The 24,914-nt window shown below is 46.8% G+C and overlaps 2 protein-coding genes across 2 annotated transcripts; one reads left to right on the forward strand and one right to left on the reverse strand.

Annotated features, from left to right (window-relative positions):
- The first annotated feature begins 676 nt into the window (after window positions 1-676).
- Window positions 677-18,196, forward strand: TBC1D10B (TBC1 domain family member 10B). Its single transcript, XM_033169134.1, is given in 14 exon segments — window positions 677-942; window positions 944-1,094; window positions 1,097-1,276; window positions 1,279-1,475; window positions 1,477-1,612; window positions 1,615-1,729; window positions 7,205-7,304; window positions 7,725-7,832; window positions 7,978-8,084; window positions 8,685-8,799; window positions 10,162-10,227; window positions 13,587-13,776; window positions 14,304-14,458; window positions 16,460-18,196. Coding segments are annotated over 14 exon segments (2,403 nt in total). The 5' UTR covers window positions 677-864; the 3' UTR covers window positions 17,165-18,196.
- Window positions 18,197-22,178: 3,982 nt separating this feature from the next.
- Window positions 22,179-24,687, reverse strand: LOC117059306 (sesquipedalian-1-like). Its single transcript, XM_033170937.1, has 2 exons — window positions 24,224-24,687; window positions 22,179-23,007 (listed from the first exon to the last, which is right to left on the reverse strand). Exon 2 carries the CDS (start codon window positions 22,992-22,994, stop codon window positions 22,374-22,376), a length of 621 nt encoding a protein of 206 aa, XP_033026828.1. The 5' UTR covers window positions 22,995-23,007; window positions 24,224-24,687; the 3' UTR covers window positions 22,179-22,373.
- Between the last annotated feature and the right edge of the window lie 227 nt (window positions 24,688-24,914).

Genomic DNA, 24,914 nt, shown 5'->3' on the forward strand with positions numbered 1-24,914 from the left:
CAAATCTGACTGGTCTAGGGAAATGTCAATTAAAAATCGAACCCCATTCTTATGGCTACTGTGGCAACACCTCACAAGCCGACAAGAAAGGTCTCTTGCGTTTCGCTGGACTGGGCAACGTCAGAAACGTTCGCGCACACATTTTCACATCCTGAAGTTCAAGATTGGTTCAAGATCACGCTACTCAAAAATGCTGACACCTTCGGCTGCCGCTTGATTTGACGAGAGCCTCCGCTTTTACTTCCCCGTTAGCCGCCTATAAACATCACGTGCGTTCGTCTTTGCAGGGTTAAGTTCCGCTCTCGCTAGTGATTGGACAATCCTTGCCGGTTCTTCTTTCCTGTTGGCTGGGGGCTCTTTAAGCACGCCTCTCCTCCGCCCTTTCCTACAAATACCTTAGCCAGCTCTGTCCCGATTGGTTTAGCTTCGCCGGCCTCCCGGCTAAGAAAACGGATTTCTGGTTTTGGGTCTGTGTCTCTGATTGGCAAGTAGTCCCCCGCCCTTCCTCATTTTGATCGACATCTCTTGCTTCCCTTTAAGGATTGGCTGCGCACCATAGCCCCGCCCTCAGACCCCTCCCCATCACTTTCTGTTCCGCTTGTGTTCCATTTCAGTGATTGGCTAAAGTCATTTTCCTCCTTGACTCTCATTGGCTGAACTCCGGCCTATGCTGTCTGGAGATGCGCGCGCAGCCTGGGGTGGTTGCCTCTCCTACTGCTGCTGCTACTACCAGGGCAGGGGGGAGCGCGAGGCTCTGAGCTTCCTTATTCTCCTTCCCCACCCTCCCCTTACCACAGCTCAGGCTTTGGCTTGGTGACTAGGCCGCATTCCCCCCCCGTTGGGGGGGAGGGGGCCATTGTTGTTATGGAGACCGGTTCTGGGGACCCCCCACCGCCCCCACCGAGGTATAATGCTCCTCACTCAGTGCTCCATGCCCTCAGAAGGTGAGCCCGGCTCCTGGGCTGTAGGAGTGCCTGCAGACAACATGACAGCTTCGCCCCTGGCAACAGCCAATGCAGTAACAATGGAAGCCGTGGAAGCAGACCTGCCAACCAGCGCTACAACAACAGCACCTTGCATTCCTACAGAAGCAACTTAACCAAGATCACCGTAGAGATGTCTCTCATGGCTGTGGCCAACGATAACGGGAGCATGGCCTTTCCTGCACAGGTGGCATCGGATGCCGTAGCTACGGACGTAATTCCGATGGGTGACAAACCTTCCACAGAGACGGTACCTGTGACCAATTCGGTGGATCCCGCACCAGCCGTGGCAACAGTAATGGAATGTCGGTGACGTCGTCCTATGATGTTGGGATGGTGTCGCCAGCTGTGGCTTTGCCTAAAGAGACCATGGTAAAATCTCTCCCGGTTCCACCAGAATCGCCCACAGTGGTAGTGGTAGCGCCTAGCCCTGTGACGCCTCCCGAGAAGACTCCACCGACCACATCCAGAGATCTGGTGCCTCACGATCTCTCCACTCCACAACTGTCCCAGGACATGGTGTTCCCAGTCCAGTCTCGGAACCCCGGCACCCAGGGCTCCTCCAGCTCCTGACACATTGAGCTACTTGGATTCTGTCAGCCTCATGTCAGGCATGGAGTCACTGCCCGCTCTGGATTCCTCGATGATGCTAGCTCCATGGGTTCAGATTCTGAGATCAATGGATTGGCATACCGGAGGACCGATAAATATGGCTTCCTAGGGGGCAGCCAATATGTTGGTTCAGTGTAAGTATTGGGACCAAGATGATGAGTTCCCCATGCTGCGGGGAAGGGAGGGAGGGAAGATGTTAGTCTTTTATACAGGACCAACAAGTTCAGCAAGATATCCAGTGATGACCACAATTCCACTCTGGCTAGGGTGCTGGGAAAAGAATATATGATGTTCTTCCCCTAGGGGGCGCAAGCTGTCATCTTGGAAAAGTTGGATTGTGGGGAGAATCTTAGGGATGACTGGGATCCTTGCCCAGATTGGTACCCTGACAGTGTAGGTAAACCTAAGCATCACACACAGATGCTTGTCCATCAGACTTTGTGAATGGTATCTCACTAGTTTGGGAAGTACTGGCTCTAATATTTGACTTTTGGGGAATATGGCATAGATTTTGCTTTTATTGGTTGACATTAGGAACAGATTGTGTGGTCATTCCTCTTTAAGAAAATCCTTATTTCCCCCCCTCTAAACCGACTTTATCATCCTGTGCTTGGCATACAGCAAAGGAACGATAGCACTTGAGTTTTTCCAAAGAGGTGAAATACATTGATTCTCCTCTAGGCAGGAGGACATTGTGGAGTTCGAGGCTTCCTGATGCTGCTGTAAAACGTTTGTATGAATTGGGGTGGGGGGACTGCTGATCATGACTCTTTTGGAACCACCTTAATTGTCTTCCTAAACCCTAGAGCTATCTCTTCAGCACAATCCTTCAATTAGACCAAGTGACTCATTTCTCCATCCAAATATGACTGGGATTTAATTTCTGCCCTTTCCCCCATAACTCTGTTTTTTCTCTTCAGCTTGGATGCTGCCCTCATTGGCCTGAAATTCAAACCATCTCTCTGAATGTGTGGTTTCACTGGAAGGATGCTACATGCTCCTTTATTGTGACTGATCACCTTTCTTTCGTGCATGCCAGTCAGTCTTTGTCCCAAACATGGGAAGTAGTGTTGTAACATTAGTCTCAGTAGTGTGAATTCAGACTATCATGTCTATTATATTTCAGTTGTGTATTACTCTATATCCCCCATATCCTCTTACTCCAGTTGCCATCTCCTCTAAATGGCCATTCCATGCATTTGTGGTGTGGTTGGAGACAAAGTTGCTAAGGGAATTCACTGTCTCAGGATGTGAGCAGGTCAAAGGTTAAACATTTTCATATAGGATCTCTGCATCTGTAGTTGCTAACTATAGCCAAAGGACACAATCCCCTGCTCACTTGTCAGTCCTCTAACAGCTAGGAGGGAATGAGATGATGAATTAACTGATTACTGCCCCGTTGCTTTCTGGCAGTGTTAGAAATTAGCCATACAGGAACCAGGCATGTTTTGTGACTGTCATGGGCCCAGTTGCGACCACATGGAGATCTCTGGATGCCAGGTTGGTGACTGACATCTCCATCTGGCTGGCCCCTCCACCTTTCTTAAGCAGGTAAGCAGAACAGCTTATTTATTGCATTTATATCTTGCCTTTTTCTCCAAGGAGTACATGGTTCACCCCCCTCCTCAGTCAATCCCTACAACAACCCTGTGAGTTAGGTTAAGAGGCTGTGACTGGCCCTAGGTCACCTACTAAGCTTCATGACTGAGTGGGGTTTTGAACCCTGATCTTCCAGGTCCTAGCCCAACACTCTTAACCACTGCACTGGCTTCCTAGAGTACTTCTGCTATTGGGCAGCTATATAAATTAAATAGTTAAATAAATATGGGGAAAGCAAAATGTCACTTAAAGAAGGATATGAAATATTTTCCCTGAAGCTTGAATTTGTTTTATTCAGTGTTGTTTTATTTGATGTTTTAATGTGCCGTAAACCACTTTGAGATTTTATCTTTAAATTATAAAGTGGTATAGAAATGAAAATAATCATAATCATAATCTTCTTTGGGGTGGGTGGGAATGGTGCCTAGACATACCATTGTGACAACTGCAGCCCAGGTTTAAGATGCCATTTGACGATTAGCTTATATTATCTGAGTTTCCAACACCGCTTCCTTGCCCCTCCTGGAGATGAGATGCAGGGATGGATGGACCACATTCAACTTGCCCTTTGTGCTCTTAATTGTCTTCAGGCTCTCAATAAAGTGTATACAGCTGTGGCTGTTGAAGAGATATTCTGGGAAGTGTGCTTGGCTTTTGTTTCCTTATTTTGAAGAGTACCATTCCCCAGGTCCTCAGTTACAAGCAGCTTCTTCTAAAAGCAGTTTGTCATCTACATGGGGCAAGGAAAGAGAGAGAGTGAATTAGTGCTCAGGTGATTTGTGCAGCGTGGGCTGACCGTTATACTGTTGCTTTTGAAGAGCTTTTGAGCGGTTATCTATTGGAAGGTGTTTCCCCTCTTCCTCTCCATGGCAGTGTATCACTCTACCCAGACTTGCTGCCTATTCTAGCCCTGAAAATTCAGGAGATTCTGGGTGGGTTCAAAAGCTGACCCTGTAACTGTGCAGCAGCAGTTGTCTGTGGCCTTCATTCATGCAGTTAAGCCCAGTGGTGCAGTTTGTCTCACTTCCCTGGATTCCTGAGCGTAGTAATGGCAAGTGCCACTGACTGATGGATGTCTAGGGAGGTCTTTTAGCTTCAAAGACTTACCTAGGCCCCTAATCAGATGCCACTAAAGGGCGTGGAGGAGGAAGCATCACCTCTCCCCTGTTGCCCTGGTTTCACATGGGAGTGTGGAATAGTGTGTATGGCATGTGGAACATTGTGTATGTGTGTATTTAGAAAGTGACGTACCTGTAGTTACAGCCACTAACACAGGATTTGGCAGCCATCTCTGAATCCTAAGAGTTTTAGTTTCCTTTTAAAGAGAAAGGAAGTCTGCTGAGCTCACGTTTGATGAGGAAAACCTCATCGGATGCCAGCCCTCTTCTCCCTGTTTTCAACATAATATTAGGCTTCCCACAAGCATCTGTTTGGCCACTATGAGAATAGGACACTGAACTAGAGGAGCCTTTGGCCAGATCCTTTTTTACATAGCACCTAAGACCCTTTGTTTCCAATAGCTGGCTGGTCAAATACCTCCAGAGGGCAAGGTGGTGCTGACAGCTTTCTCCCTATTGTTTGTCTCTAGCAATTGGAAGTATTCACTTTCTGAAGAAGGGAGTGGGGCTTGGGGAGGTTCTGTTATAAGCTGTCTAATCGCTGGAATTTCCAGCAGTGTGTTGGATCCATTTTTAAAGTCCTCTTACAAGATGCAAGGATGCGGCTGGAAGAAACAGTTCCCAGTTTTGCCCACAAGAAAAATTACATGCAAATTAAATATGAAAACTAGTTTATGCTGGCAGTCCTAATTTGCAGGATTGATTTCAATTGTGGAGTGTCCTTTTTAGTTGATAGTTCCGACAAGTGCAAATTCCTAGTGGTTTTGCAGTCTGCTGACAGTCAGCTTGTTCGTCTGCAGAATAACAGTTAGTAATGAGGCATGTCTGTGTTAAGGATTAGTGGGGTGTTGTTTTGTTTCAGCTGGCGAATGCATGTAGGTGGCAGCAGCCTGGGGGTTGCTTTCTTTGCTTGGCGGGTGTGGGACCAATTGCCTGAAGTTTCTCTTATTGGATGCGGATAAGCTGCTGTTCCTGCTCAGCCATCTGTACCACCTTCTGTCATCTTTTGGCTGATGCTGGAACCTGTAAGGAAAGCCAGTTATTGAGGAAGAACAATTGACAAAGTAAACAGTAGTCAATAGAAACAGAACTATGGGTATCGGCAGCCAACAGGGTTAGAGCAGAAAATATTGGAACCTGAGATATTGGGAGCCGAGCCGAGCCAGTATTCAGGATTTGTTTTGTGTTTGGTTTTCTTCCCTGCCTTATCCACATTGGTTAAAATATATCTCTTTTGATTTGTCTTAGGCTATGAAATGCTGATTCCTCTAGCGGATTTTGGGGCGAAGTAGAGCTTTTGACTCATGGCTTGAGTACTGGGTGTGTAGGCAGCTCTGGTTCAAATTGCTGCTCAGCCACAATGCTCCCCTGGGTGACGTTGGACAAGTCACTCACAAAATTGTTGTGAAGATCAAATAAACCCCACACGTGCTTCTCTAAGTTCCTTGGAAGGAAGACCAGGATAGAAATGGGGCATAGGGATGTTGGCTAAGCCCAGGGCTGCACCCACCCCCCAATGCGCTGTAGGAAATGAGTGGAGGTTCCTGGTTTCTCTATGAGTGGGCTAAAGCCTTATAGTGCTGGAGGCTTGTAGGTTGCCTTGCAGAGAAGTGGAGCCCCACATAAGCCCCGGCCACTGGTTTCCTCCGATGGGTGTGGCCGTGGGAGAATACTGCTGTTCCTTCCCCACCAAACTCCTTCCCTGGCTTTTTTCAATTAAGCAGCCCCACCACTTCCTGTTTGGCAAACCACACTTCCTGTTTCTTGCTGGGTTCTGTTAAAGGGAGCCCTGCCCAGATCCTTCTGTATGTTCGCCTTGCCTAAGGCCTCTTGACTGAAACTGATGCGGGATAAGGGGTGGAAGCAAGTGAAATTAGGCACCTCACTATTCTCCCCCCCCCTTCCCCAATACAATGACAAGCTTGAGTTGCCTTTTTTCTTTCTTTATTTTTTGTGTGTTTGCATTTTGAATATATATATATATATATATATATATATATATATATATATATATATATAACAAGCTTGAATTGCCTGTTGCCCCACGGCCCAGCTAATCGTGAATCACATCACGACTAGCTGAAGGGCTTCTTACTTTCATTCATGCTTATCGGAGTTATCCCCGATACTCTTTGAAGTTTTCTTTTGTGGGGGAGGAGCGGGGAAAGCTGAATACGTTGTGAAGCTTGCATGTGCTTGCAGTCATGTAGTACACAGCTGGTGAGCCTGGAGGCAGGAATGGGTAGTGGGAAACCGCAGACACTCTGACTGGAACCTTACCCTGTAACATTTTCTCAGGTTACACAGGAAGAAACTGCTCCATTTCTCAATGCCCTCCCACAATCCCCTTGGTGGCCACAAACCAAGAGCAATGAGTTTGACAGTAGGAAAGCTCAGTCTAGGATTTTCCCATGTGTTGAGTAGAAATTACAAAGATGGTATGTTCAGGGTAGCGAGTAGTGGGTGGCTGGCTCAGAAAGTGTTTGTTACCTGCCTGGAGGGCTTTTCCTGCCAATCCCTTTCCCTAGAAGGGTCTGAAAGAGGGGGACTCACAGGGACCATGAAGCTGGGGAGCAAGAGAAGGACACTGGGCTGGGGGAGTTTGGTGCCTCCCAGTGGTCCCACCTCCCCAGTGCAGCTGCATAATCTGCATTTTTCAAAAAAGGAATTTGTAGTTGTGTCCTTTTGAAAGCTCAGAAGCTGGCCAAGATGCTGAGGGCACCAGTATATTGCATAGCCCTTTAGCTCTTTCCATGAATGTTGTGTAGTTCTTGCAAAATGAGCATAATAAGCATGTATGAAACTCACTTGGCACTGAGTAGAACTGACGACCTTTTTCTCCTTAGCTCAGTATCTGCTTCCTTATCCTTTCTTCTTCTTCTTTCCCTGCAGTGAAAGCGCTATCCCAGTGGATGTGGCCAGGCAGAGGGAACTGAAATGGCTGGACATGTTTTCCCACTGGGACAAATGGCTGTCACGCAGATTCCAAAAGGTAAGCAGAGACCAGCTTCTGAGTACCACCTTCCCGACTGTGTAGAGGGGAAGATTCCAACTGGGATCTGAGCTTTCCTTTCTTACTGAATTTATTAATTCCTCCATCTCATTTTTTTTATTAACTTTATTGTATAAATACAGAAGAAAAAACCAATAAAATATAAATATCCACTCAAAAGAAAAAAGAAAAAAATTAAATTTAAAAATACCAAATTAAATTATACCTTAGGTAAAAACTTCACAATACATACCAATAACATAAACCTATACATCTACGTAGAAAATAATACAACATCATACTCAATATTCAAAAAAATCAGACATATATGTCAATTTCTATTATCCTTTAGCAATACATATATCTACCTTACTTCTTCTGTCCATTCTTATCTATTCCTTTTCTACTACCTCCTTGCAGGTGAAATTGCGCTGCCGGAAGGGGATCCCCTCTTCTCTCCGTGCCAAAGCGTGGCAACTTCTCTCAAACAGCAAGGAGCTTCTGGATCAAAATCCAGGGAAATTTGAGGTATTTCCAAGTATCTTGTCTTGGCTGCTATGCTGATGGGAGGGGGACGTCAGGCTCTCTGTTGGGAAAAGAAGAGAGAACAAGTTTTCAGCCGTTTCCCCTCTCCTTTTTGTTTTGTTTTGTTTCTTGCCTGCTTTTTTCTTAGGAATTGGAACGCCAGCCTGGAGATCCCAAATGGCTAGATGTGATTGAAAAAGACCTACACAGGCAATTCCCTTTCCACGAGATGTTTGCAGCGCGGGGAGGCCACGGGTGAGAGAACGGAAGACGGGTGGCGGGGAATGGTTTTGTTACAGTGGCCAAAAAGAGCGCCATCTAGGGTTGGGAGGTCTCCATGCTTCTCTTAGCACCTCCGACTCTTACAATTGCGCTTCCTTCCCGTGTACTTGAACAACTCGCTCTCTAAGGAGCCTTAGAGGTATTGTTTCATCCCTTCCTCTCCAGCTTCTTGTGCTGGGTGCGGATGATGGGAGTTGTAGCCCACCAGGTTGGGAAAGACTGTCAGCACTCACTCATGTTCCAGCATTCTTCCTTCTCCTGCATCCCTTCCATCTCCCACCCTAAGTAGCAGAACCTATAGGTAGTCAGACGCTCATGACTCCCACCTCTCTTTTGCCTGTCCCAGGAGCATTACAGCCTGTGCTTTGGAAACCTTGAGCCTCCCTTGGAGGCCCAGCCCTTATTTACAGCCTAGTCTTGTGATAGAAATGGCACTGCCTAGAGGCCAAAGACCTACGTCACACTTTCCAACCCTTCCCTGAGCCTGCTGGGTCCCGTTTTGAATCTGATGCCCCTTCAAGGCTAGGAGAGAGGTTCTGGATCCCTGGTCCTCACCCTTCTCTTCCGTCGCAGGCAGCAGGACCTCTACCGCATTCTGAAGGCCTACACCATCTACCGGCCAGAAGAAGGCTACTGCCAGGCACAGGCACCCGTGGCTGCGGTTTTGCTGATGCATATGCCTGCAGAGGTGAGGAGCTCCTTCATGACATTGTGTGGCAGAGGGAGGGACAGCGGACACCTTGAGAATGTGGGTTCTCTGAAAAAGAAAAGGACGGGATATGGTGGATGAGGTTTGGGAGGAGCCAGAGTTTGTATATGCCGGGAAGAATCTTCAGCAGGAAAAGTGGGAGGGTGGAGAGCATCCTGACTCCAAAACTCTTGGGGTCTTGGTGTTGGTAATGAGAGGGTCTTTTACACTAGGCCTACCTAGTGGTTCCTTCTCTGCTAGAAACTGTTCTTTGTGCTGCTGAGGCAGTGGGCAGGGGAAGCCGGCACCTTGCTCCGTGCTCTCAGAGACACCTAAGAAAAGCCCTGCTTGGTCAGACCAGAGGCTTGTCTAGCCCAGCGTACTGTTCTCAGCTGCAGCCTTTTTTTCCTATATGACACTGAGCATGTGCAGTGGGTTTGTTTTTTAAATTGATTGTCGCATTCACATCCCTTCTTTTCCCCAAGGAGCTCAAGCTGATGGACAGGCTCCCCCCCAACTCATTTTATCTTCACAATCAGTAGGCTAGGCCGAGTGCTGATGACTGCCAGGCTGAGGTCACCTGGCTGAGTGGGGATTCAAACCCTGGTCTCCCAGGTCCTTGGCCCAGCCCTCTAACCACCAAACCAAACGAATGTCTCAGAGCCTCCAAACGCTAGTCTTGCAGCAATCTTTATGACTATGCATGGGCCCTCAAGGCATGTCTACCAGGAGATAAGAGTCTGTTGAGCACTCTCTCCTCAACCCCACCCCCTCTGGCAACCTGCCACTTTTCTGCCCTGTTACTTAGTCTCAGGCTAGTTCTCAACACCCTTACCCACGAACATTGCCCAACGCAGAAATAGAGCCATGGTATTTCAGCAGAATTTATAAGGCCCACAGCAATCCATCGGTAGTGCCATGTTTATTCATCTCCAGTGGAAGTCAAGGGCTGTAGCTCAGCAGCAGAACATCTGCTTTGCATGCAGAAGGTCCCAGGTTCAATCCTTGACACCTCAAGGTAGGCCTGGGAAATATTCCCTTCCTGCAGCCATGAAGAGCCACTGCCGGTCAGCGTAGATAATGCTAGGCTAGATAGACCAATGGTCTGACCCAATATAATGCAGCTTCCTTTGTTCTTCTTTTTGGACGTTGGTTGCTTGTGTGCCACCTGCACAGTATTGCAAAGGAAATATGGCAGCCAGAACAGAGGAGGTAACTCTCTGGGCTGTCCTTCCTGAACGCACTAGTAAGGGTTTATTGCATGCAATTGGGAAGTGAACTAGTGGAAGGACTGCCTTAGCCAGGAGGGTATGACTGCCCAGATTATCAGTGTTGAAAGTTTCTGTTTCTCTGTCTCTTCAGCAAGCTTTCTGGTGCCTGGTGCAAATCTGTGAGAAATACCTCCCTGGCTATTACAGCGCTGGACTGGTGAGTACGGCTGTGGTACTCCTGTGAGGAAGGGCAGTAGGCTCCGGGCATTTCCACAGAGCTTCTGCACTCTTCAAAAAAAAACACTCTAATGAATAGACGTTCCCCCCCATTGCTACTTCATTGGAATATCTATGCTTAGCAGTGTCCTGCAAGAACTGCCCAGTATCTTCCTGTTCTCTACTTTTCTGGAGAGGAATGAGACTTGCTGGAAGATGGAGGCCTCCTGGGAAAGGACAGGAGGCTTGTAGTCTGGTAACATGCAGCAGCAGCAGGAACACACATAATTATACACCTGCCTGCTCTTTCCTCACTTTCATTTCTCTAAACAAAATCGAAAATTCTTTCTAGTAGCACCTTAGAGACCAACTGAGTTTGTTCCTGGTATGAGCTTTCGTGTGCATGCACACTTCTTCAGATACTATCTGAAGAAGTGTGCATGCACACGAAAGCTCATACCAGGAACAAACTCAGTTGGTCTCTAAGGTGCTACTAGAAAGAATTTTCGATTTTGTTTTGACTATGGCAGACCAACACGGCTACCCACCTGTTTCATTTCTCTGTTAGGCCAGTTTATCGCACTAGCTTTTTAAGGGTTTGTTTTCCAACCTGTTTCACTTCTCCCTTCATCCTCCTTCCAGTCACACCTGGAACTTGCCCTCCCACCCCGTGCCACCACGGATGACTGGTCCGGAGAGTGAGTTTGCCTTGGGCTCAAGTTGCCGACTTCTTCTTTTCCCAGCCTATTATAATGGGCTGAATTATAATTATAACTGGGCAGCGAGTGCCGTTTTAGAAGAGGCGTTCCCTTCAGTGGTGGAAATACGTCTTCTGTCATCTTACCTGTCGTGATGTGTGTGCATCCTCTCGAAACAAAGGAAAGATACCCTTTCCCCTTCGGAACTATTTTTTAAAAAAATTATTCAGCTGCATATATATGCAGGGGTAGTTGCTTTTTTACATTGTGTGCAATTAATCGACACATTGCTTTAAACCAGGTGACTGCTTAAAAGTGGGCCCACAGTGGAAAAAATATCAGGGTGAAAGAGTGTTGAAAGTGAATTAAATCAAGCCAACCATTCATATGAACAACAGAGCTAAAGAGGAATCAGTGGCTAACTGTATGTCTTGAGTCTTTCGTTTCCCCATCCCACTAGAGTAGGGGTGACTAACCCCTGGCGCTCTAGCTTATTGTTGGGCTACATATCCCATCTCTCATGACCACTGGCCATGTTGACTGGTGCTGATGGGAGTTGGATCTCCAGCAACATCTAGGTGGCCACAGATTCCCCATCCCTGTTTCATATGGACAGAGACTGTGTCTTTAAACAACTGACAAGCAGGCAAAAATCAACAGGTGAAGGGCCCTAGCTTGGTGGTAGAACACCTTCTTTGCTAGCAGAAGTTCCCAGGTACAATCCCCTGGTATCTCCAGGTGGGGCTAGGAGGGACCCCTGCTTGGCAACCTACTGTAGACAGTACTAAGCTGGATGGGCTCACTTAAAGGCAGCTTCCTATGTTTGTTTCATGCTGGGGGAAGCTTTATTTCTGCCTTATATACAGTCATTAGTCACAGAACCTTTATCCATTAAAAATACGGCGATTCTTCTAGCTCCATGCAGCCTTCCATGGGACCACTTCAGGCCTGCCTAGTTACTGTCTCTGACTTTCCTGTCCCTCTGTATTTCTCTCTTGCTCTCAGAAGTGACAACTGCTTTCAGGGTCTGAAGCCAGGCTTCTCAAGCTGCTTATTGGCTTCTTTGTTCTCCCATGTGTGTTGAATCAAAGGTGAACTGTTCCAGAAGCTCTGCAGACACCATCTTGGTAGTCAAGATAATCCTGCAAATAATTGGTGGTTGTTGTAACAGCAGTGAGCTCATACATGTATATATTCATTTGCTTTGAAACAGGCTAATTGGCTTCATTATCTGTGGGTTTGGGGTTCTGGGCTCTGAGCCCAGAAAGGGGGACTATCTGTGAGATTTTGGTATTTGCCATGATGGAGCCATGATGGGAAGTCATGGCCAAAGTGACAAATGCTGCTTTGTGTATAAAGGATGTATAAACCTTTGTTTGGGCGTGGACAAGCCATCTCCTTCCTGCCGTTTCTGTATCTGTAAGACTGGGAGACGTGGCCGGCTGATTTGCTGAAGTCTACACCTTTCTTTTAAGGGACGCGGGTGGCACTGTGGGTTAAACCACAGAGCCTAGGGCTTGCTGATCAGAAGGTCAGCAGTTCGAATCCCTGTGACGGGGTGAGCTCCCATTGCTCGGTCCCTGCTCCTGCCCACCTAGCAGTTCGAAAACACATCAAAAGTGCAAGTAGATAAATAGGTACTGCTCAGGTGGGAAGGTAAACGGCGTTTCCGTGCGCTGCTCTGGTTCGCCAGAAGCAGCTTAGTCATGCTGGCCACATGACCCAGAAGCTGTACGCCGGCTCCCTCGGCCAATAAAGCGAGATGAGCACCGCAACCCCAGAGTCGTCTGCGACTGGACCTAATGGTCAGGGGTCCCTTTACCTTTACCTTTACACCTTCCTTTTAATAAAGCACTTTGGGATCTTTTACATCTTTCTTTGGTATTTCTCAGGGTGGATTTAAATCACTAGTCAGTAAGATTTGATTTAAATCACTAGTTAGTAAGACTTGATTTAAATCATTTTTTTAAACAAATACTCATTCTTGCTGGTATGATCTTAATATTTACAACCAGATGAAGGTTTCATTTTTGGAATAATAAATTTTCAGAGTAGTTTTTACAGTTATATCAAAAATTACTAATTAGAAATATGTTGACAGATAATTATGAAATTATTGTGAGGTTTAATAAGTTAACTGTTTATATTTGGACAACTTTTCTGCTGTACTTTATTGGAAGGAGAAAAACAACCAATTCCTTAATAACAATTTAAACATTTTTTTAACTAAAACAATAACATTATAGCATAAGTATCCATGTTTTTTAACTCATGTGGTTAAACGGTTGTGTTTGGGTTTTTTAAAAACACCCTAGACTGAGTTTTAGCACGCATTAAAAACTTAAAACAAATCCTTATTTCCTGATGAATAGCCTTTGGAGTATAATGTAACTTAAATGGAAAACTATCTTTAGAAAGATTTTTCCTCCAAAAGCATTTTATTTTAAAAATCCAATTTAACCCCCATGATTTTCAATTATTTTTATCCACCTTGGTATTCCTGCACCCAACCACTCCCACAAGCCCTCCTTTGGGCTGGTACAGCAGAATACAATGAAAAGGTGAAAGGTGAAAGTAGTGGGGAGGGGAAATATAGGGTTGGTGATTCCCCTTCCTCCCAGTGCTCCTCTCATCCCAGAGGTTTCTTGTGCTTCCTGCGCAGGAGGCGATTCAGCTGGACGGGGAGATCTTCTTTGCCCTGCTGCGGCGAGCGTCTCCCATTGCCTACCGCCACCTGAAAAGGTACAAGGTCGACCCCATCTTGTACATGACGGAGTGGTTCATGTGCATCTTCTCCCGGACCTTGCCCTGGTGCTCTGTACTGCGCGTCTGGGACATGTTCTTCTGTGAAGGTGAGGCTCATTCCTTGGTCCCCACTCGCTTTCTCTCTGCCAGGCCTTGGGTGTCTTGATTACATAGTGTCTGCAACCCCCCTCCCCTTACGCCAACTCAGTCAGGAGAGAAAGATACAAGAACCAACGGCACTTTCTGCTATAAATTGGATCCTCTCCTTTGGCTTTTCTTTTGAACTGCCTTTCCATCACTGAATCAGAAGGGTGACTCCTGAGCCCTTGCTTACTTGGTTGTTACAAACTCCACTTGTGTAGTCTCCTTTTTTAAAACGCTTATCACCATCTCGCGGAGGATGATGGGATTCCTGGCCTCATACGACAGGCATCCCCAAACTCGGCCCTCCATATGTTTTGGGACTACAACTCCCATCATCCCTAGCTAACGGGACCAGTGGTCAGGGATGATGGGAATTGTAGTCCCAAAACATCTGGAGGGCCAAGTTTGAGGGTGCCTGTCATACAATGTGTCGAGCTCCTTACTCCCCTCGCACCCCAACTCCTGAGTGATCCTTCTCTCCCACTTGCAGGGGTGAAGATAATCTTTCGTGTGGGCTTAGTGCTGCTCCGGAACACGCTGGGCTCAGTAGACAAGCTGCGCTCCTGCCAAGGCATGTACGAGACGATGGAGAAACTAAGGAACCTGCCTGTTGATACCATGCAAGAGAACTTCCTTGTCCAGGAGGTGAGAAACAGGTTGTAAGAGCAGAGTTCTAAGCAGAGAACAAGGAGCCTTGGATTCTGCACCAAGGATGAGTTACTGCATGATATCTGTCAAGCAGAAAGCCAGTTGGGAAAGTAGTCAGGGCAGGGGAAGGCAGAAGGCAGATTGGGGTCAATTGTGTGATTTCTGGATGATCTGCAAATCTGCCGCCCTCTGGTGTAGAGAATGCAAATTATCGAAGGGATATCAGATTTAAAGAAGGGATGATCCATTCCGTAGGCAAGGATTTATAACTACCAATTACAGGGGGGGGTGTTTTTGTTTTAAAGGAACCTAAATTAAAGTGTTAAAATAAAGGAACTTCAGGTAACCCAAAATGGATTTTTGGGTGGATGAACTGTGAAGTCAGCTCAGTTCCTGTACTCAGAAATCCCTGTGCTCAGAGGCACCGCATATATGTCCACTGGTGGAGGAAGGCAGGTGCGGGGGGTGCGGTACACACCGGGTGTCAGCCATGAGGGCGGGTGACATCACTGCACCACACACACACACACACACCCGCTCATTCGCTGCGCTGCTAGGGACAATGCTGCCGCGGGCTACTAGCAGCGCCCCCCTCCAACAGTCATCACGCGGGCGGCTAGCAGTGCCCTCCCGACACCGTGCGGGCGGAAGGCAGCTAGGGAAGCTTGCTGTGCACTGTGCAGGCAGCAATCCCTACCTCCGCACCGCTCTGGGTGCTGGGGCAGGTAGCTCCGCCCCTGTATATGTCTTAAAGCTATGTGCCTTTCACACACAAGTTCCAGCAGGTGGATCTCCAGCGGTTCTGCTAAAACACAAAGTAGCTTCCGGAAGCCAGAAATCTGCCCTCCTCTATTTTGGAGAATGCAAATTATTGAAGGACTATCAAATTTTAAAAAAAGAGACGGTCCATTCCATAGTGTAACAATTCTGATTATTTCAGTCTTGGTCAAAATCATTCAGAGCTTATGATCCACCTGATTTTTAAGTCTTTTTCAGACTTTGTCCATCTTCCTAATCCATTTTTTCTTTAACCTTAGGTACTAGAAATACGTGGTTGGCCTTGTTTGTTTTTTAATGGGAACCTTGAATTTTTCAAACTTCATTATCTAACTTGTATCTTATAGCAAATTGACATGGACATGAAATACATAGTACCTTGGTTTGAACCGCTATCCTGCCTCATATAAGCAACTTAAGCAGGCTACTGAATAAGCATGGACATTGTCCATATTTATTCAGATAAACATGAACTGAAGATACAAATGCACTCAAAATGCTAAAGTAGGATAATTGAGGAAGGGAGCTTAAATGAGCTCATAAAAGTAGGCTGTCTCCAGATTTGGTGGAAAGTGCTTTAAGAAATCTGCTAATCACCTGCTTACAGTGACAAATTACATGGAGTTCAGGGTTTTTTTGGGGGGGGGCGGGAGGCTGCTTCTCCCTCAACTTTTAAAATGGTTTTGATTTTATATTTTTCATACAACCATAAACTGCCTGGGCAGGCTGTGAGTTGGGAGTGGAGGAAGGGCAAACGGGAAGGTTCTGCCTAACCCCTCCCCTTCATGTTTCTCAGTACCTAATCGCCCTCCACCAGGCCCTTTTTCGCCTGCACGTGGGTGAAGTCCCGGATTCTGGTATTCCCCCAAATGCAGATTATAAGGTGGCGTGGTGGAAGTTGATTGTGTACCGTAAAGCGGACCACAGCGGAAAAGGTTAAGCAGCCTTCCTCTGCTTGCCCAGGCTGATTTCAAAGTGTGTGTGAGAGAGAAAAACCACAGAGGGAAGAAACCAGGAACTCCAAATGGCATGTGGTTTCCATTGCAGCTGTGACGTAGCCTTGCCCAGGCACTGCCTTTGTTTTGTGTGGGCCGGGAGATGTTACACATACGAGGGGGCTGCTGAGACAGGGGTGGAAGTGTGGTGGACATCTGTGAAAGATGCCACGTGGCTATTCCTCTTGCGCTTGCTTTTGTCCCGCCCCCCCCCCACCTTGCCCAGGTGATTAACCTCCCGGTGACGGAAGCCCTTGTGGAGCGGGAGAACGCCACGCAGCTGAAGAAATGGCGGGAGACGCGGGGAGAGCTGCAGTACAAGCCCTCCCGCCGGTTGCATGGCTCGCGGGCCATCCACGAGGAAAGCCACCGCATGAACCCGCCCTTGAGCGCCAGTGCCAGCCTTTTGAGCCTCACCGGCCTGAGGCAGAGGGTTGCCATTGGCAGTACCAGCGGCCCCTCCTTCTCCCCGGCGCACTCGGTGGGCTCCTTGGCCGTGTCGGCTGCCCCCACCCCGGCTCCTCCCGCCGCCCAGAGCCAGGTGGTGGTGTCCGAAGGCCTCCACCCAGCCTTGCCGTCCCCGACTGGGAACAACATGCCGCTCGGGGGGCCCCCCAGGAAAGCGGGGGGCAGCAGCAAGGAGGAGAGGCGGAAAGAGAAGGAGCGCGAGAGGCAGGAGAAGCTGGAGAAGGAAAGGCAGAAGCAGGAGAAGGAGCGCGAGCGGAAGCTGCAGAAGGAGCGCGAGAAGCAGGAGAAGGAGCGGGAGAAGAAGCAGCAAAGGGAGCGAGCCAAAGAGGAGGCCAAGCTAAAGAAGGAGAGGAAGTTGTCGCTGAGGAAAAAGGAACCCAAGTCAGCCCCTCCGCCGCCCGCTGAGGAGGGGAAGGAGGGGGGAACCTCAGGGGCGTCCGTGGTACAAAGCACACACTTTTGAGTAGGGCTGGGGGGCCACACGGGCCCCGACGACTCCCTCCCATCAGCCAAGGACCAAGGTGGTGGCTTCCACCCAGAGACTTGTTTTGGTAGGGGGACCCAGAGGGCGGGAGGAGCTGTGCCAAGGCGAGGGATAGCTGCCATGCACTGAACCACACAACTTAGGGCCGCGGTTGGGTAGTGGGATATTTAACGGAGGTCCATGTTTTTACCTCCCTTTGTGTGCCTGAGGTGGATGTGGCTCCCTACCCACTCCCCTTCGCCTCTCCTCAATGAATAGGGCCAAAACAAGATGGCGGCTGTGCTCTGCGTGGCTACAGAAAATGGCCGCCCACTGCTGTTTTTGTCGCAACCGACAGGAGCAGCTGCATCACTCCGCTCCCCTACCGAAAGGTTGGGAATCTTAACCAAGGAGGTAACCATATTATTAATAATAACTCCTGACATCCCAATTTCAAGTACTGTATATAGAATTCTCTCTCCTTAAAGCTATTTAACCACTCCAGGCTTACAAACACCACCTCCAGAGAGGCTGGTTTTGAGAACAAGGTATTGTCTTCCCGCCAATATATTAACAAATGTTTCTTCCATTGTGGGTTGGCCCTTCTAACATTGCTGTTATTTCCCTCGGCTCCACCCCAGACTTGACTGTCTCCCATATAAGAAATCCCTCCTTCCTTTGGCTACCTGGTCCCCATGCATGTTTACCCACAGGCTACGATAGTTGCCTTATTTGCTGGCGGTATCTCTGTTCTTTGAAAGCCTCATGGCAGGTTGAAATTTAATCAAGGTGGCTTTAGCCAACATGGACCTGCAGCAAAGAGGAAAGCTGAACCTGTTGGATTGCTCCCTCACATACAGTGAATTGAGACAGGAAGCCTTTCTGTGAATGCGAATCTGAGTGTGTGTATGTGTATGTGTATTGGGGGTGGGGAGCTGGCTACCCTGCTACCCAGAAACTCAGCCATTTGGCTGCTCCTATGCAAAGATTTCTTAGCAGTGGTCAGGAGGAAAAAAAAAGTTGGTGCCTATATATGTCTGTTGAGATTTCTTGAGCAGAAAGGAGAAAAGAGATTGGAGCAGAGAGGGGGCCGTACGTTGAGATTCCTCCTTCCCCCTTTGGTGATATGCACTTGAGGAAGGTTTTTGCTCTCCAGCAATTTCTTGTCCTTGGGTATTTACCTTCTGGCACAAACATTCCCATTTGCTGCCTCCAGACAGTGAGGGAGGCAGCCAGGTTTCTAGGGAGCTTCTGCCAACGGGGGGGGGGGAGGGAGAGAGAGAGAGAGAGATTGTGTTGTACACTGTTCCTCTCCAAGCACCGGTACCCATATCAGTCCTTTGCCCCTTGTTTAATTAGCATACACCCAGCACCAGTCATTTGCTGGATACAAAGGACACGTCTCGTCTCCACAACACATTTAAGCCAGTGGACCATTAGTTTTGACTGCTCTGGGTTCTCTTGAAGAGCCCTTTCCCAAGTTCCCAGGTGTTTGGTATGAAAACTCCCATGATCCCCAGCCCAGCATAGCAGTCAGAGGCGGTACAGTACCCTAACATTTCTGGAGAGAGCAGCAGCAGGAGGAGGAAGGCTGGCCTAGGGTCAGGTTAAGGAATTGTCATTTGGGGAAATGGCTGAGAATGCGTTCATATTTTGAAGCCCCACAGTCCCTTCATAAAATTTGAGGCACGGCGGTTTAAAACAGGTTTTAAAGTGCTTTTAATTTGTTAATATAGTACATGCCCCCCAAGTTGCATGCTTTATTCCCCTGTCCCTCAGCGGAAAGCAAATTGGTTCCTTTAAAATACTGTAACTCGAATGATTTTTCTCTTATGTGTTTTCGTTATGCAACCACAAACCCTTTTAACGTTCCTACACACTGGCATTAGCTAGCTAGGCCTTCCTTTGATAGCAGTGCAGAACGCAGCTGGTCAGATCCTTGGCTTTTATTCCATGCAGCTTAGCGAGACCTGGGATGCTGATACCCACAGTAGCTTAGCAGAGCCTGGGCGGGTCAGAATTTTAGAAATGTTGTGGGCAGAAGGGTCTCTGCAACAGGGAGACAGAACTCTTGCTGCCTTGGAGGTCAGGCAGGGTTGGAAGTGGACTGAATGGATTTGGGCAACTTTGGACTTGTGCATCTTCATAACTCTCCCTGTTGCCCCTTCTGCTTTCACCTTCCGCAACATCGCTCTCCACCTTAGGTCACATTTTTCTGCAGTTGTGAATAGCTTGGAAATCATGAGCCGGTTTCAGAATCTCGCTTCCCAGAACACGCCTGCCCTAAATGGCAGCATCTAGACTCCACAATCCCATCTACAAGCCAGCAAAAAAGCTCCATTAGTCCATCCTCATTTCTGTATATAACTTTTCTCTATAACACATATATTATATATATGTTTCAGTATTGTAATTATGTATACAGAACCTTGAGGTTATTTTTTTTGACCTTGTGCTCTTATTTAATGGGACAGACACTGGAAAAATTAGGAATTCATTTTCTCCCCTTGCCTTTTAATTTTTTATTAGTGTTTTCTTTTCTTTTTTACCACCACTGCTAATCAGGAAGAGAAGAAAATTGGAAGTTTACAGCTGACATGTCTTTACTGTCCTCCTTGTTAATAATGTCTTTCTTTTTGTTCGTGCCTCGTTCTTACTGGATTTTTTCCCCATTGCTTTGTTTAAAAATGTTAACAAAACAAAATGACAGTCCAGTTTGTCAAGCGTCTTCATTGATTTTTGATGGTTTGGGCTGATTTTTGATGGTGGGATTAGAGTATCTGCATCCTGGAGAAGGGGAGTGTTTTCTTTGCTGAAGTGTGCGGGTGCTACCTTAGTAAGCCCAGGTGCCACTCATCCAATATTTGTGAATCTGATTTATTTCCTTCCTAAACACAGAACTTCACATTTTTCTCTGTTGAAATTTCATTCTGTGAGTCTCCTTCCTGTCAAGATAATCTCCGTCTTCTAAAGCATTGGTTAGCTCGTACAGTTTTGAGTATCCCACCCCCAACCTTCCTCAAATCATTTATTGTTGAACAACACTGGGCCCAAGACAGAACTGTATAGCACCCAGCTTGTCATTTTGGCTCCATCTGAACTATACCTTTAAAGCAGTGTCATACAGCTTTTAAAAGTCATGTATTCCTCACAAAGAATTCTGGAACTTGTAGTCTGTTAAGGATGCTGAGAATTTTTAAGAGGTCCTTATTCCCCTCACAGAGCTACAATTCCCAGAGTGGTTTAATGACCAACCCCTTTTCCCAGGGGACTGGGAATTGTAGCTCTGTGAGGGGAAAAGTGGTCTTCTAACAACTCTCAATACGCTGAACAAACTACAGGATCCTTTGGGGAGAAGAGAGGACTCTTTGAAGTGATATCACCATAGTACTTAAAAGATAGACCGTATTTTTCGCTCCATAAGACGCACTTTTTCCCTTTGCAAAAAAGCTGCAAAACTTTTAGCTGATCCTCAAAAAAACAGGGCTTTTCCCTTTGCAAAAAAAGCTGCACAACTTTTAGCTGATCCTCAAAAAAACAGGGCTTTTAGAGGAGGAAAACCAGAAAAAAAAAAATCTTGTTTACTCCTCTAAAAACGAGGTGCGCCCTATGGAGCGAAAAATACGGTAATGCAGATAGGACATTTTCTCTTCAGGTTGACCAGGAGCCACTGATGAGCATTCCTTGGATGCAATCCCTCACTAATTACAACTCTTATGTCATGGTAGCTCCATCTAGCCCACATTTTACTAGCTTGCCAACATGAATTCGGTAGGGGGACCTTGATCAGGGAAGAGGATTCTCCAGATACTGTTGGATTCAGCTCTTATCAGCTCCACTTTGCACGGTCCACAGTAAGGGAAGATGTATTCCAGCATCAGCTGCCAGGTCAAATATTCTCTGTCCCAAAACTCTCTGACTTTTGATGTCCCTCTTAACTCTGCCATGATTGGGAAAGCCCTTGGGGAAGCCTGTTGATAGTTTTAAGATCAATATGTTTGCCACATATTGCAACCTTTCTCCAATAAACTTACAGATGACATACTTGGGGCAGCCCTGCATAATAGGTGGGGCTGAGACAGAGTTTGGGCAATGGTCACTTTAGCGGACTTCATGGTGGAAAGGTGATTTGAATACCTTCCCCCACCCAACCAGCCACTGCCCTGGCTCTCTTGAATCTGCGTTGTTGATCTGTGTGTGGGAAAATCAGTGGGCTTGTGTAGCCAGAGGTGGACCAGTGCCATGTTGGGCAGCCATAAATGATGTTGAGCCAGGGAGCAAGTGAACATAAAGTAAAATTACACATGGATACTCTTAAGGGTGCGAGAGCAGAACTGGAAAATCGAAATACAGACTGTGCCACTTCAAACTGTTGTTGGGAACAAAGATCCTTTTAGGTTTTAAAGTGCTGGAGGAATGATTTTATGATGAGTCTCGTAGGCAACTACCTGGAAATCATTGATAAAAAGATGGTTGGTGTGTGTGTGTGTGTGTTATGGTGGGTTGGGGAAGATGATGCCATTGGAAGGGCCATAGTTGAAGGGCCTGTCTCTTCCAGTTAATAGGATCTCTTTACAGTTAATCTGAGGGAAACTTCTGCCTCTGCTGAGCCACCTCTCTCCAGGCAATCCTGGCTTTGATAGCAGTCAACATTTAGGCCAGACATGGTGGGTACTTGCTGCTTCATTTTTATTGTTACTTTACCATATTGCGATAGTGCTGTTGTGGCAGTGCATCCTTAAGGCTAAGGCAAGGGTCCTGACCCACCAGTCAAAGACCAGAGAGTAGGCCAATGCTGTTTTCATCACACCACTGAATGCATGGGCAAAGAAGCCAAGCTTTCACTTTGGGGAATGGTTTTGATTCCACACTCAGGAGGTTGGCACAGCTGAAGACTACACCCACAATAAGCGCTCGCCAAAATATACCGTTACTGAGTTCAACCTCCTTTCTCACTATATCGGGTATTGCGGCTGCTACTATGGTGAACAAAACAATTCTCAAGCCTGGTAGGTTTCTTTGTTTAAAAATACACATTTATTAAAATCTCGTAGCATGTAAAAATCAATGTGAATGTGCTGACATATGTTTCAAAGGCATTAATCAGATATTGGCTCTGCGTGACTTTCTTGCCTTAAAACTTCACAGATTCTAGACTTCCCGAAGCTCACTAGGCACGGTCCAAACATTTGATATAGCCTGAATTGCCCTACTCAAAATCAATCAAGGACTCATTCTCTGGCTGCTGCTTGCCTTGTTTCTCCTGCCACTTCAGCCTCAGCCTCACAATATCTTCTCCAAATTGCTGATGGAGCTGGGCAAAATCCATGTTGAAGGCACCAGCATCCACCGCCGGTTTTGTAGTGAGGTGTTTCAAGTCTCTTGCCAAGTGTCTCGGTTGCCCTTCACATTTGGGAGGCTGCTGGTGCTTCAACATCTGAAACTGTCTCTCCAGCTCTGTCACCAAAGCTCGGAGGTAACAGAAGCCTGCCGTACTGAGAGCTCGCACCCAATCCTCCATGGTTTCTTGGCTCTCAGCCGCCATTTTGTAGGATCGGGCGCCAGGTACACCGTTGGGGTAGGAAATCTCAAAGGTGTGCGGTTCAGATGCAGACTCCTGCAGCTCCACGGTGCAACCTTCCAGGATGATGAGCCGGAGAGGACCCCGGTCTCCCGATTGGTCCCGGCAGAAGAGGATATTGCCCCAAAGCTCGCACCAGCATGGCCGGTAGGAGGCCGTGCGGATGCTCTTCTTGTACAGCAATCCCTGCCGGTCTGGGAGATTCCTCAGGTGGGAAGATGCGAGAGCACTGGAGAGGTGGAGTTTCATGGCGCTCAGAACCCTGAAAAATGAGGGGTGAAATTATGACGGACGACTGGTGGCAGTGAGTGAAACAGGTGGGCATGTCAGGAAAGTACAGGTGATAATGGGCCCTGAAAAGGAACTGCAGATATAGAACGGGGTGTGTGTGTGTGTGTGTGTGTAAAGAGAAATGAGGGAGAGAGTGGAATAACTTAGGGATGGGGTGAAAGGCAATAAGAAAAAATGAAGCAAAGCACATTAAAAGAGGGATGATGCTTTTGTTTTGTTTTTTTAAATCATATTTATTGATTTTCCAATATATTTCTCCAATTACCAATCAAATTAAAATCCAAATTAATTATACAATTCCCAATTAAAACAATTCCAATTATGCCAAATTTTTATAATTTGTGGACTCCCCATGTCTCGGACTCCGGAGCACTTTTCTCATCTCTTTCAGTTGCATTCACAGTCCAATACTTCCACAGCCTCTGATATATGCCAGCAAGCAGACACGATTATAAGTAATGTCTCTGTATGGGTAAAGTCACTTTCGTAAAGAGGGATCATGCTTTTGAAGGAGAGATGAAAGATCTCTAGCTGTGTACATATCTTACATTTAAAGCACGCCCCTCCCCTCCAAAAAAAGGAATCCTAGGAAATGTACAAAACAAAATAAAAAATAAAAAAATCTTTCCAGTAGCACCATAGAGACCAACTAGGAAATGTAGTTTGTTAAAGGTGCTGGGAAGTATAGCTCCCTGCGGGTAAACTACAGTTGCCAGGATTATTGGGTTGCTTTAAATGTGTGGTGTTTATCCAGCTGGGAGAGATTATAATTTGGGATGGATTTTTTTTTATTTTTTTTTAAGAAAACTGAACAGGATCTAGAGTAGGGTGTTGCAACAAAAGTGGAAATAACTTAATGAATGAGCAAACCAATAAGCATAACAGGACAGGAGAACATAAACAAACTGAAATAATGGTTTTAGAAGGAGTGAGGACAAAAGGTGGTGAAGGAAGAAAAGTAATGAAAAGATAGGATGAAGGGTGCAAGCAGAAAAAAAGGAGAGGACGAATCTATGCATAATTAAAGAAAATACTGGGAAAGGGGGAAAGCTGGAGGAGAACGAGTGAGAGGGAAGGAGCAAGAACTTCCCCAGTTTGTCTTGAAATAAATGTAACTATAGCAAGTGTCCCAAGCAAACATGAGGATATTGTAAAAAAGGGAAACAAACTCCCATGAATGCCCTTACCTTTGGTGTCAGATGCGTTTGAGTTCCCCCTTTTGGTTTTCTTTCATGGCAGTTTCTCCTTCTTCCACTCTTCAAGTGGAAACATTTCCCAGGTGAAGGGGCGGGACCAGAACTCACCTGGCGATTCACAAGTCACTTGATCCAGGAAGAGAAGGTAGCTATGGGAGAAGCTTGCCTCCCCTTTGATCGTGGTACCTTGCTTTCCCCACCCACAGTTTCTCTCCCAAGTTAAAAAAGAACAAGCAACTAGAAAGAGGAAGTAAGGAACCCACAACCAAGTACTGTACTGAAACTTAACCTCGAAGGAAAGTTCTCCCTGGTCCTAAAGAGAGTTGTCTTAGAATGGATTCGTTTCAGGAACAAATAGCTGTGAGGAATGGAGGGTAGAATAACAGAACTGTTGGAAGGGGCCCGGAGGGTCATCTAGTCCAACCCTCTGCAATGCAGGAATCTCAGTCGTTGGGATCTAAGTTCTGGTTGCTACAGTTCCCCATAAAGTGCCCCCTTTTCTGACCTTGCCTGTCCCCCCTCATGCACCCACTCTGGTGTATCATATACTTACTGGTCCATCATTAGTTAATAAAAGATGGTGGTTTATAGGGACTGGGTATTCTCAGTAATGGCACTGCTGGGGGAAACCAGAAATTTTCATCTCTTGCAGTCTTTAGATGTATTATGGATATTTTTTCTT

This window comes from Lacerta agilis, chromosome 14, assembly GCF_009819535.1.
Source record: "Lacerta agilis isolate rLacAgi1 chromosome 14, rLacAgi1.pri, whole genome shotgun sequence".
Lineage (NCBI taxonomy): Eukaryota > Metazoa > Chordata > Lepidosauria > Squamata > Lacertidae > Lacerta > Lacerta agilis.

What these genes read in the sequence shown, in the direction of transcription:
- LOC117059306 (XM_033170937.1), bottom strand. Translation starts at nt 22,994, where the DNA reads ATGAAACTCCACCTCTCCAGTGCTCTCGCATCTTCCCACCTGAGGAAT.